The following is a 13,741-nucleotide window of genomic DNA, read 5'->3' on the forward strand; positions in this document are numbered from 1 at the left end:
CTGAACTAAACACCCTGTTAAGTTTTGTAAGTTAATCAGTTGTGCATCACGGTCTGACAATCAATTTATCACAGGAAAAGCATGTGTTTGTTTTACATCCTCTTTCTGTACAAATACATTATCTATTAGGATGCTACTGTCTTGAGCTATATGTACAGGGAAATTGACCACTGATTCTAAGTAATATGTTGTTAATAACACTTCTAGTTCACTTTTCCTATCAGAATTACTTAGAAAGTTTGCACTGAAATCACCACAGATTAATAACAGACAGCATAATAGGGAATCAAACTTTTTTATGAATAGCTCCCATTCTGGAAGTTTGGGGCGCCAATCCAATAAACAAGAGAATTTATAGGGCCTTGACCACATATAGGGAGTCCAGGAAACCGGGTGGAGGGGAGACAGAGAGAAAGAGAGAGAGAAAGAGAGAGAGAGAGAGAGAGAGAGAGAGAGATGTTAATTTTGACGAAACACTTACAATCACTTCTCATTCCCATTGTAAGGCACTTCTGAAGACGGCAATACTGACACCTATTCCTGTGATGTTTGGTAACTTCACAATTCTTGTTTCCTCGACACTGATAACCTAACTGTTTGCGTATCGAACGTTTGAAAAACCCTTTACATCCTTCACAGCTTATTGCTCCATAATGCCGACCTGTAACACCAAGCAAAACAGTTGTCAAAATTTCGTTATTTCCATTACTTTTATCAGAGGAACTTACGAAGAAATGTTAGTTACCTGATGCCCTGTCTCCACAAACTACACATAATTCAACTGAAAGGCACAAGGAACGGACTTTATCATGTGCAGTATGCACTGCATTCATTTCTACTTTCAATGGTTGATCCATGTGACTGATACAGCATTTCTTCAGACAACAACGTAGAATCTGAAAAAATGGCAAGAACTGTTAAGAAAAGCAGGCAGTTGTAAAATTTACCTACAGAAAACATGACTCATACTACAGGAAGATGATATGTAAATGTACTGTGCAAAACTTATCATACCAGATTAATTGCAAACGACACACCCAAAGGTTTTTCACAGGTTATTAAGACAATGGATAAATGCGAGAATGAATTATTCTGAATGCTAGCTTTTTTTAATGACAGTGCATGCATGCAAACATGAAGTTAGCTGCTGCTATTTGTTTTTTCTGTCTTGCGTAGTGTATGTTTTCCTTCAAATGAATTAGATGGATTTGTTTATCCTTCATCTCAACACCTTGCATTTACTGCTCCAGTTACACTGGAGAACAGACACTGTTCTCTGAAAAGTAAGGATCTACTCTTTATTTATTTTTTTGGACTATCATCTCTCAACAGCCTTATTTTATTTTAGCGCTTTCCACATTTCGTTTTTCATTTTAGCAAAACGATACAGTTAAAATCTTGGAAATAAACTAGCAATCTGTGGCATGTACAGAACAAATAAATTAAATTACAATATCGTAAGTAACAGAACATTTCTTTGCATTTTAATACTGAATATTTCTCCTGAACATTTTTAACAAGTTCATAATTTTACAGTTTTTCATTGTGGTCAGGATTTTTTCAGGCTGCCATTTTGAAGGGCAGCAGTAACAGAGTACATTTTTTCAAAGCTTTGAAAGTTGAGATATATCGTGCGATGACTGGGGCTTTTACACTGCTTTAGTATGATAACTTCTGCAGAAGATCTCAATGCAGAAAGTGAACAGTGTTATCAGACATGTAGCTGCCCCTATAGGCATTAGCAACAAAGACAATACACAGCATGTTGTTCTTAAGCTGTCTGAGTTCCTTTGAAGGCCTGGACACGGTCAGAGGTAGGAAGACCATTAGTTAGTCCTCTGTGATGCAATAACTAGTAATATTTGCCGGCCACAACCCAGAAGAGAGACAAAAAAAGACAATGGAAACCATTAAACAACAATACTGGAAATTAAAAAAAAAATAGTAGTGTTAACAGATTGGACTGAATTCTACACCTAAAAGCACAAAAATTGTCCATCAACAATCATGGCATGAGTTTAAGTCCTGCATAGCATTAACACACAGGAAATGAAACATGCCAACAATGGCATATCTACTTGAATATCCCTGGGAACTTCAAGACACTTCTTGATGAGAGGTGGAATGAAGCACAGAAACTGAAGATATGGCTGAAGTGCCAGCGACACAAAATGAAATACTGGATATTATGACTTGCAAAAGTAACTGTGAGGCAAATAAAAATTTCTCTATTTTATGGAATTATTATTCCAAAATATACATGGCTGGCTAGGAGCAATTCACTCAATGTGTGTGTTGTGTCAACCCTGACACGCTTAACTTTCACTAGAAACTGAGTTTCTATAAGGCCACTGCTTAATGGTACAGCTAATATCTCTGAGCAGACCAAGTGTGTGAAGGAAATTCGTCTTCGCGATCAGTCAAGAATCTGTTACGTACACTGCAGTAACCAGTGTTTTGATCTTTCACGCACTTACATCCACTGCAGTAACCAGTGATTGGATCTTGCAAGAAGTTATCTATTGTGTGATATATTGGTAATGTGGAAGCATTTGATATGCTGTTTAAGAAAGCCATGGATTATTCAAAGAACCTCAATCTGAAAGACCCAAATATCTCACAGCCAAGAAAAATTCTACTGAAATTGAAGCACACATAAACATAATCTGATCCTGAAGAATTGTCTCACAAATGAAGGTTTAAGAAAGATGAGTTTGAAATTCTTGAGCTCTTTCTCAATGAGATTCATCCAGCAATCAGTAACTAGGTTCACTTGCATCCCGACAAAAAATAGTTAATACACCACTGCATGCAACTATCTCCATTTACACTAAGACCCAGTGAAACAGCAATTGTTATCTCAAGAACTAGATGACGCAGGGCCTGTCAGTAGTTCAGACACATTTAAAGAAACTAGCAATGTTTTTCATCAAATTGAATACACTGTTGTTACTATTATTATTATGTATACTAAATTCTAACTAAAATGTACCATTGGCGGTCTTCGTGGCTAAATGGTCAATATTTATACTTTCCTTGAGGGGGATACCACATTCAACTCTGGGTTAGAGTGCTATTTGGTACAACAAATACATTATTCTGACTTTACACCTGGATATCTATAATGCCACATACTATATGACATGGACAACATCCTTCCTTTAAAATGATATGTATGGTGAAACCCCATGTTTACACTTTTCAAGGGACTTCAAAAAAATGGTGTATATGCAGGAACATGTAAAATGTGGTAAACAACGTTTTAATCTGTAAAAGTTATGTATAAGATACCCCCTTGCACTTTATGTATGATAAATTTACATACAGGCATCAAAAGACTTGTCTGGGACTTTTTACTATTTAATGAAGGTTTATTACATAAAAAAACTGCTGATGTAACTGGAACTGATAACTGTATGGGAAGTAGGGATGTTTGATTCAATTTCATATGTCATAATCCACGTTCTTGAATGCCTGTAGCTGTCATTCGTTATCTAAATAATAAAATACTGCACTTGTTACGTATTTTTTCATGCTTAGCACGACGTGTTTCGAGAATTTTTTCTCGTTGTCAAGTGCAAATATGTAAATAAGTATTTTGAATGGTGTTTGAATGTGTGTTATTCTGCATCTCTTGCACTGTAGTTGTCTTTTTGAGATTATCAGGTACTGTGCCTCATACTGCACTTGATAACAAGAATACATTCTCGACACATGTTTTGCTCAGTATGAATAAAACTAAGTAACAGGCACTGTGTTTAAACTAAAAACATTTGAGCAATGGAAAGGGAATGACAGTGTCAACTAGCACTCCAAGTGCCCACACGCCGAAACACACCAAATATGCCCAGAATGAGATTTTCACTCTGCAGCGGAGTGTGTGCTGATATGAAACTTCCTGGCAGATTAAAACTGTGTGCCGGACCGAGACTCGAACTCGGGACCTTTGCCTTTCGCGGGCAAGTGCTCTACCAACTGAGCTGCCCAAGCACGACTCACGTCCCGTCCTCACAGCTCCACTTCTGCCGGTACCTCGTCTCCTACCCTCCAAACTTTACAGAAGCTCTCCTGCGAACCTTGCAGAACTAGCACTCCTGAAAAAAAAGATGAAAAAGTGCACTTGAAATTCAGCGAACAGTTGGAACTAGCCAGTACTGTGCAATGCAACACTTTGTTTCAAATAAATTGATTGCCTCAGCAGAAAGAGTAATAAAGCCAGATTTCTAACAAACTGACAAAACTAGCTTCATTGTTCTGCAAGGCGATTAATGATTGACTGCCAATAGCTTGCAAATAAAATAAAAGGAGAACACAAACTAATAATATATTTTCCCCCTCCGTAATTATGCGAATGAATTATGATTCACTTGCTAGCTCACGGCAGCAGAAATCCGTTCTATTTTCATTTGACGCAGGAGCTATAAGCAAAGAGGTAACAGCGAAATCACTTAACGCAAACAGGGGTCAGGTAGAGACTAGCCCTCTCCCCACTACAACTCAGACAACTCTGCGCATGCGCGAATCTGGCAGCAAGGGCACGTGAGAAAAATTTTTCTCGTTAGCATCTGGCTGCTTGCTGCTACTGCCGATACAACGGGAGAAGGTACTGCTCACACACGAGTCAACTGTGCATGCGTATGAGCCCCCTGGCAGCTGGTTGAACTGACCTAATGTAAACAGTTGTGACATGAAACTCATAGAAAGCAGTTTATTGTTATGAAGTATTACATAGTCTTCGCCCTAAGACCTTTGACATATTTTTGCTGTTATCAGAAGCTTGTGTTGCATGGTGTTTTGTTCTTGTAAATGGTACATTTCCTTTGCCACTGAAGTTTTATTCTTTCCCTCTCGTTTATATTTTATTACTGCAGTATCATTCTCCAGTAGCAGGATACAGTAACATTCTTTGCTAGAGAATCAAGTCTTACCTGTCAAAATTACAAAAATTTATCTGAAAGCTAAAACAATGAAAAATTGGCAGAATTCTGAAATATTTCCGGGTTTTTCCTGGATGAAAAAGTTCCCGGGTTTTTCCCGGGCCGTATACACCCAGTGTACAAAACGCCCTACTGGCAGCAGCATACTACAGACATGCGAAATGTGGCCACAATACCAGTTAAAAATTGTTGCCCCACTTGCGACATGTATGAAGGGGTAACAGTGTTCTGTCACATGTTTTCTGAGCAGTGGGAGTACAGAACCAGTGGAAATCAACTGGTGAATGAAGGTCCAGTACGGCGATGCATGTCTATCAATGCAACAAGTGTACGAGTGGAGTGGAAAGTTCCGAAAAAGTGAGAGTTCAGTGACATACCCTCACAGTCTAGGTCAAGCACACCGTGTTGTGGTACATGTGTTTACTGCATTAGTTGAAACCAATGTGATAGAAAATTGCCATGTGATGATGGATGAACAGAGGTGATAAGGGAGTATTAAGTGAATTTAGCAGCATAATTCAGTGCAACATCTCAAAACAGCTGGACAGTCACAGAGTTTCCAAACATGCCCAACAATAATGCTATGTCAAAACTATGCTAACAGTTATAAGAGCATATCCATAGCCCCTTGCAGAAGTTATCATAGGTGTCTCCTTAGGGAAAAAAATATCCCTCAAAATCTTAGAATAGTCTGTTAATGGCACATATTTTAGCTGATCTTCATCAATAAGGAGACAATTATCAAGGGGAAAAATTATGGAAGCAATGAACAGACTAATTAGCATCACTTCTCTCTGGTAGATCTTAAGGTAAAAATGTTGAAAATGTAAAATCATGCACATGTTCACTTCTGTATTAGCCTAAATTGTTTTCAGTTTAGTTTTTGAAAGGCCCAATTTTACTTATTACTGCATAACAACAGATAATGCATTAGCTAGTTTTTCTTTATAAGTCTACTATCACCATCACATTCATGACAGAGAGTGTGTGGGCAGCCCTTATTGAGATAAAAAATGTATCTGTCATTAACTAATATTTGTAAGTGCATAATGTATTATATTTCACAAATAAATTTTAATCGCAACATCTCATTGTATACTGCCGTGTTCCACTGAGGAACATTGCAGTTTTCATCTTACATGACTAGGGCAAACGACTAAATTTCCCATTTCACACTTTTCCATTACATAATTTAAGAAATAAGGCAATTCCAGATAAAAATCTTCCTAAATATCTATTGCATCATTTTCACTTAACATAAACGAATCTCAAAAGTGGACACTATGTCTGTGTTCCTATTAAACACGTGATGCACAGTATTCATTGAATATCATTGATGTTCCTCATGAAAAAACATAGAAGAGTTTTGTAGTCACCAACTAGATACACAGTATTTGACACTGTAGACTGTAAGCAGTCTTTGCTGTGACAAAAAAGTTTGTGTAGCAACTGGCCTTGATACCTGGAATGAAGGTCCTCCGAGATCTACGTGCAATGAGGTGTTCAAAAACAGACAGGTGCCAAAAATATTTGGGGATGGAATTGTTATTTTTGTTACAGCATAAAGTCAAAGTGTCTGCACGACAGTTGAGAATGAGAGAGAAGAGGTGGCTGTGAGAAGAGGTCAGCCAATATCATGCTGACCGACCCCTCCCCAGGATCTAGGATCTCCCCCCCCCCCCCCCCCCCCGACAGCACCGGCCTCTATGCGAAGAGGACATAAGCGCTATGCCTGACTGATCAGGGCCCAATCAAAGAGAAGCTTCAAAGGCCAGCGACCTGAATAGAAGCGTCAACTCTATTACTTCGCTCTTATTAGAGTTGTTTGAACACAAGAACATCTACATCTACATCTACATGACTACTCTGCAATTCACATTTAAGTGCTTGGCAGAGGGTTCATCGAACCACAATCATACTATCTCTCTACTATTCCACTCCCGAACAGCGAGCGGGAAAAACGAACACCTAAACCTTTCTGTTCGAGCTCTGATTTCTCTTATTTTATTTTGATGATCATTCCTACCTATGTAGGTTGGGCTCAACAAAATATTTTCGCATTCGGAAGAGAAAGTTGGTGACTGAAATTTCGTAAAAAGCTCTCGCCGCGACGAAAAACGTCTATGCTGTAATGACTTCCATCCCAACTCGTGTATCATATCTGCCACACTCTCTCCCCTATAACGCGATAATACAAAACGAGCTGCCCTTCTTTGCACCCTCTCGATGTCCTCCGTCAATCCCACCTGGTAAGGATCCCACACCGCGCAGCAATATTCTAACAGAGGACGAACGAGTGTAGTGTAAGCTGTCTCTTTAGTGGACTTGTTGCATCTTCTAAGTGTCCTGCCAATGAAACGCAACCTTTGGCTCGCCTTCCCGACAATATTATCTATGTGGTCCTTCCAACTGAAGTTGTTCGTAATTTTAACACCCAGGTACTTAGTTGAATTGACAGCCTTGAGAATTGTACTATTTATTGAGTAATCGAATTCCAACGGATTTCTTTTCGAACTCATGTGGATCATCTCACACTTTTCGTTATTTAGCGTCAACTGCCACCTGACACACCATACAGCAATCTTTTCTAAATCGCTTTGCAGCTGATACTGGTCTTCGGATGACCTTACTAGACGGTAAATTACAGCATCATCTGCGAACAACCTAAGAGAACTGCTCAGATTGTCACCCAGGTCATTTATATAGATCAGGAACAGTAGAGGTCCCAGGACGCTTCCCTGGGGAACACCTGATATCACTTCAGTTTTACTCGATGATTTGCCGTCTATTACTACGAACTGCGACCTTCCTGCCAGGAAATCACGAATCCAGTCGCACAACTGAGACGATACCCCATAGCTCCGCAGCTTGATTAGAAGTCGCTTGTGAGGAACGGTGTCAAAAGCTTTCCGGAAATCCAGAAATACGGAATCAACTTGAGATCCCCTGTCGATAGCGGCCATTACTTCGTGCGAATAAAGAGCTAGCTGCGTTGCACAAGAGCGATGTTTTCTGAAGCCATGCTGATTACGTGTCAATAGATCGTTCCCTTCGAGGTGATTCATAATGTTTGAATACAGTATATGCTCCAAAACCCTACTGCAAACCGACGTCAATGATATAGGTCTGTAGTTAAATGGATTACTCCTACTACCCTTCTTGAACACTGGTGCGACCTGCGCAATTTTCCAATCTGTAGGTACAGATCTATCGGTGAGCGAGCGGTTGTATATGAGTGCTAAGTAGGGAGCTATAGTATCAGCGTAATCTGAAAGGAACCTAATCGGTATACAATCTGGACCTAAAGACTTGCCCGTATCAAGCGATTTGAGTTGCTTCGCAACCCCTAAGGTATCTACTTCTAAGAAACTCATGCTAGCAGATGTTCGTGTTTCAAATTCTGGAATATTCCATGCTTATTTTGCATGTCGCCTTTTGCTTGCGACCCATCTGTGTGAGACAAAGTTAAGTATCTGTAAATTTCATTTTGTAGTAAAACTCATTAATATGACGTGTTTAAATGTTGTCTAACAATCCGAAAAAGCAGGTTTCCTAGACACCCCATATTCCACGACTAGGCAGAATTTAACCCTTTTTGGAATGTTGAAAGTGAAAAATTATTACTGACCCTTATACACACACATTTATAGCATATAGGTGAAATCACATTTAAAAAATTCAGACTGATTGTCCACGAATATCGGACATGTGTTTATATAGTATACATTTTATTACTAACTATACCACCACCAGTACATGTGACAATCGACCGTGTATGGTACAGAGTTTTCCCTTAAATTGCCATAGCCTGCAGTCTTGGTAGCTTATGCAGACTCTTGCACTTGAATTCTGAGAAAGTCAATGTACATGTCACATCAAAAATTGGCTGAAATTACGCAACTGTGGTAAACTTTCTTCCAATTTTTTTTTTTTTTTTTGTCTCAGAGAATGTTCGAGGTTGTGTTCAACATCATGTCACAGATGATAAAAGTGGCAGCGATCGAGAAATTCAGTTACAGTATCTCCTGCCAACAGACCACTGATATGGTACAATTGGGGGACTGCAACTTAATTTCATGGAACTCTGCAACACTGTTTTGAAAGTACTGATTATCCTGCAGTTTAGTCCCTTCACTCCCCTAACAAACAAACAAACAAACAAACAAACAAACAAACAAACAAACAAACAAACAAACAAACAAACAAACAAACAAACAAACAAACAAACAAACAAACAAACAAACAAACAAACAAACAAACAAACAAACAAACAAACAAACAAACAAACAAACAAACAAACAAACAAACAAACAAACAAACAAACAAACAAACAAACAAACAAACAAACAAACAAACAAACAAACAAACAAACAAACAAACAAACAAACAAACCAACCAACCAACCAACCAACCAACCAACATTGTTTGAACTATGGTTTTACAATTTGGATGCTTGTTGTTGCCTAAAAAGTTGTCCAGTACTACTTAAACAAAATCCAAGCCCATTTTCCCACTGCGTACTTTCAAAAATTTGTCTACCTTTAAATTTCTTATCTGCACCCCCCACAAAGATCCCTTCTTTTTCTCTTGTAACACACTTTTTATTATATTCTGAGAACTAGGTTACAGAGTTCTTCTTTCACATCTGTTAATTACCTTCCAAAGCTTATCTTTGGCTCTGCCGTCCCACACTCAAATGAAACAAGTCATTTTTATGTAGCTAGATTGTTGATGAAATAATATGCCAACTACTTTCATATCCCCACATATTGTCCAAGAATGTTAATAAACCCTCAGTATCACAACATATTATCTTTTTCTTTAAAGAATTTTCTTTATTCCTTTACTTTGTTCCTGTACCAGGGTGTATACGTGGACAAGGAAGAAAAATTCCCGGATTTCCTGGTTAAAAACACACTTTCTCCCGGGTGAAAACACACTTTTACCATGTTAAGTAACAGTATATTTTCTATCGGAATGGCAAAACTTATCAATCCTTTGAAGGGTTATGGTTTTATACATGTGCATAGAATTTCCCAGCACATTAGAAAACTAAACTCAGTGAAAAAAGACATGTTCTGGAAATATCTTTGATGTGCAGCAACATGTACACAGCATATTTTGGTATTATGAAAGTATACATTGGAATTCCAACAAACACTGCACGTTACTTTCCGAATCATTGAAATCGAGATTGCGATTGGCTTTTGTAAGCCAGTCATAGCTCATGTCACGTGATCTTGCCAGCCAACGATAGTGGATATTCAGAGCATAGGTCACCTGATGTAGTCAGCTAACAGCAACATCACTGTTAAGTAGCACAAACACACAAACAGGAAAAGTTAATAGTTTAAATTAACATACATAGTGTTGCTACAAGAAAAGAAAAGCTTTCACACATAATATTGCTCTCTAAGGTTAATAAGCTGCAAGAGCAGTTGAGCTTTCGTATATAATGTTGATCTTTTTTGCGCGTGTTACACTATAGGATATATGAAAGTAAAATTTTTAATGTTGGCATAAATTTCTGATCTTCAGGGTTCGAAATTCTTCTACATGGCTAGTCATCAAAGAGTTGATTTTTAAATGAGAGTCAAACACACTGTGAGTTAAGAAATTCACGGTACATTCTCACACATAGTTCAACTTAAGTAAAAGGACATTTACTTTGAAATTAATGCTTTTCAAAGCACCATTAGCAATATTTTCCCGCAACCTGTTAGAAATACGTTCGTTTCAGCAGTTGCCATTGAGCGCAGATAACAGACGACACCGCGCTTGCACAGCTACCATGACGTAAGAAGCCCGTATGTATGAACGTGTACAATATTAAAAGATCACACATCAGAGTGTACTCCAACAGAATCGCGATTCCGTGAACCATACTAAAATGTGCACATTTAAAGTGCACATCCGTATGTCCAGATTCCCAATGAAGTAGACTTCGACCTGATATTAAGCTTTTCAGTGTGATTTTCAGGATGTAAATTTTCTTGGAGCTCCAGTACTGTATTATATCATATCTGGTTCTTTATTATGGCATAATGCCAAACGTGCTAGAAGAAGAAAACGTGAACTTGACATGCAGCGAACAGTTGAAAGTAGCCAGTACTGTGAAATTAAACATTTCATTTCAAATACATTGACTGCCTCGGAGGAAAAGGTCAATAAGAGTAACATTTCTTTAGCAAACAGACAAAAATAACTTCATTGTTCTGCAAGGTGATTAATGCTTGAATGTCAGAAAGGTGGAAATAAAATAAAATCTGAAACTAATAACATATTTTAGCATTCCGTAATTATGTGAATGTATTTTAATTCACTTGATAATTCCCGGCCATAGATATCTATTTTTTGTTTTATTTCATTTGAGAGTAAACGAAGGGCAAACAGCAAAATCACTAAATGTAAACACGGGTCATGCGGAGACTACCAACTATAACTCAGACTGTTCTGCGCATGAGCCCCGGATCTATATTTTTCGCTAGTAGTTATAACAACGCTGATCACTAGCAAACCCAATCAATGACATAATCAGACAGCAATTGGCATTCATCCATTCAGCTTTACTCTGCTCAGCTCGTATAGCCCCATCCCTTTTAGTATGCGGAAAGTTTATTTCTAGATGCGACTAGGATTCTTATGACAGAGAGAACACGTACACTGTGCATGCATTCAAAAATCAACTTATGATTCATTCAGAAATCAACTTAAAATGTGTACAAAAATGTTCAGAAACCAACAGGGATGCATTTCAAAATCATAAGAATGATAGATAGACCAATGTGCGCTGGTTGCTAGGCGCTTTGTGAACAAATATTTTGCTCAAGAACATGAATTTGGCGCCCCCTTTTCCCGGTAGCATCTAGCTGCTTGCTGCGACTGCTTGCACAGCCAACAACCACATTCCTGTAGCCAGAAGCGGGAGAATCTACTGCTCAAATGCGACTCAACTGCGCATGGGCATCAGCCCGCTCGTAACTGCTAAAATGAATCTAATGTGAACAGTTGTGACTTCACGCTCATCGGAAGCAATTTGTTGTTATGAAGCATGCATAGTCTTCCTAAAGCCTTTGACACATTTTGCTGCAGGCAGACGCTTGCATGAACACAGTGTGTCATCATGGTATATGGAGCATTTCCTTTTTTTTCCTCTCATTTATGTTTCATTGTTGAAGTATTATTCTGCAGTAATATCCTTTGTAATAGTATCGGTTCTTCCCAGCCAAAATCACAAAAATTTAACTGAAAACTAAAACAATGAAAAATTCCCCAGGTTTCTTCCGGATGAAAAAATTCCCGGGTTTTTAACAGATCTCCCAGGTCATATACACCCTGTGTATCAAGAGAACAATACACTGGGTAGTAGAAGACTTTTGCTTTCAGTCTTGATCAAAGCAATTTAGCAACATCTTTTGCCAGATTCAAGTCACAAATTAGATCACTTAGTTTGATTTGACTAAATGATTCTGCTCCAGGATCTTCCTCCAGGTTGAAATCATCACCATAATCACGTTCATTTTCTGAACTACTCTCCAGTAACAGCACAGGAAAAATGAGAGACACTGTGTGTAACTACTTGTAAGGCTCAAGAAATATTAGGATGTTTTATATCCTTATTTTCTGCATTATGGCATTCAGTGTTGACCATATAACAATAACAATCATATACACGATTTTGTGGCTCCCTCCAATTCATGGGCATTGCAAAAGGCATTCATTTCCTCATCCCATTTTTTCATAGCTTCAGTTCCTCAACACATGTACAGCATACATTGTTGCAGTGTCCAGCTTTTGACTTTAACACCAAGCCTTATATCAAAGTATGTGTAACAGACTTTTTCATGAAACTATTATTGTCCTGCCTTTACTCAGCAATTATGTGGCTACAACAAACGTGATTCTGCTGCAGGATCTTCCTTCAGGTTGAAAAAATAACTATAATCACATCCATTTTCTGAACTCCTCTCCAGAAACGGTGTGGAGTCATTTCTAAGAAACAGCAAAACTACATTTAACAGTACAAATATAACCTCACAACCCTATAGCGTGTACCACAAACTAAAATTTCCTATCTAACACCCAGATAGGTGCGGCAAATGTGGTAAACTACTCCACCTTACTGAAACACAATTTTCCTTAGTTGCAATCAAATGCCTCTCTGTGTAACGTAGGTTTAAATGAAAAATTAGTGTACTTGATTTGAACAGAACCTATACACAATAGAAAAAGACTAATAACAGATCTTAATTTAGTGCAAGAAAGTACTCTGGGAACAGTGAAAATTACATAAACATGAAAATCCATGCTCCATAGTGTAACACCTGAGAACTCTTGACATTAATTCCTCACAGCTGTTAATTTTAGTTCCACATGGCCGTTCAATAATAACAGCAACAAAAAATAATGTATTTGTAATGAATTACCACAGAAAATTAGTACAACTGAAATGACTGACTGTTCTAGAAAGAGATAAGGACACTTTTGGTGTCCATAAGCAAGTTGCACAGTAACAGACAAGTCAATAATCAGGATTCTGGAGAATGCAGCAGCTGTCTGGGAACTGGACACACACACACACACACACACACACACACACACACACACACACGTAATAAAATGACAGTCCAATAAGAGTATACAGGTCAAAAAGTATCTACTTTGATTCAAATATTTTCGTTACTCATTTAATAGTGGTAGTTTGTGACAGTGAGAGACCCTCATGTTCTCATGACTTTGAACGCTTCACACAACAGATGGTCAATTTCATGATTCTATCATTGCAAGAACTATATCCTGAGGAA

At 38.2% G+C, this 13,741-nt stretch overlaps 1 protein-coding gene across 11 annotated transcripts in view; it reads right to left on the minus strand.

Moving 5' to 3' along the window:
- LOC126297862 (orphan steroid hormone receptor 2-like) overlaps positions 1-13,741 on the minus strand; it is a 115,713-nt gene that overhangs the window by 86,413 nt on the left and 15,559 nt on the right. For all 11 annotated transcript variants that reach the window (XM_049989153.1, XM_049989152.1, XM_049989144.1 and 8 more), the window contains 2 exons: positions 746-896; positions 482-661 (listed from right to left, as the gene is read on the minus strand). In XM_049989153.1, coding sequence (XP_049845110.1) covers positions 482-661; positions 746-857 — 292 coding nt within the window. In that variant the 5' untranslated portion in view covers positions 858-896. The remainder of the gene's footprint in view (positions 1-481; positions 662-745; positions 897-13,741) is intronic.

This window comes from Schistocerca gregaria, chromosome X, assembly GCF_023897955.1.
Source record: "Schistocerca gregaria isolate iqSchGreg1 chromosome X, iqSchGreg1.2, whole genome shotgun sequence".
Lineage (NCBI taxonomy): Eukaryota > Metazoa > Arthropoda > Insecta > Orthoptera > Acrididae > Schistocerca > Schistocerca gregaria.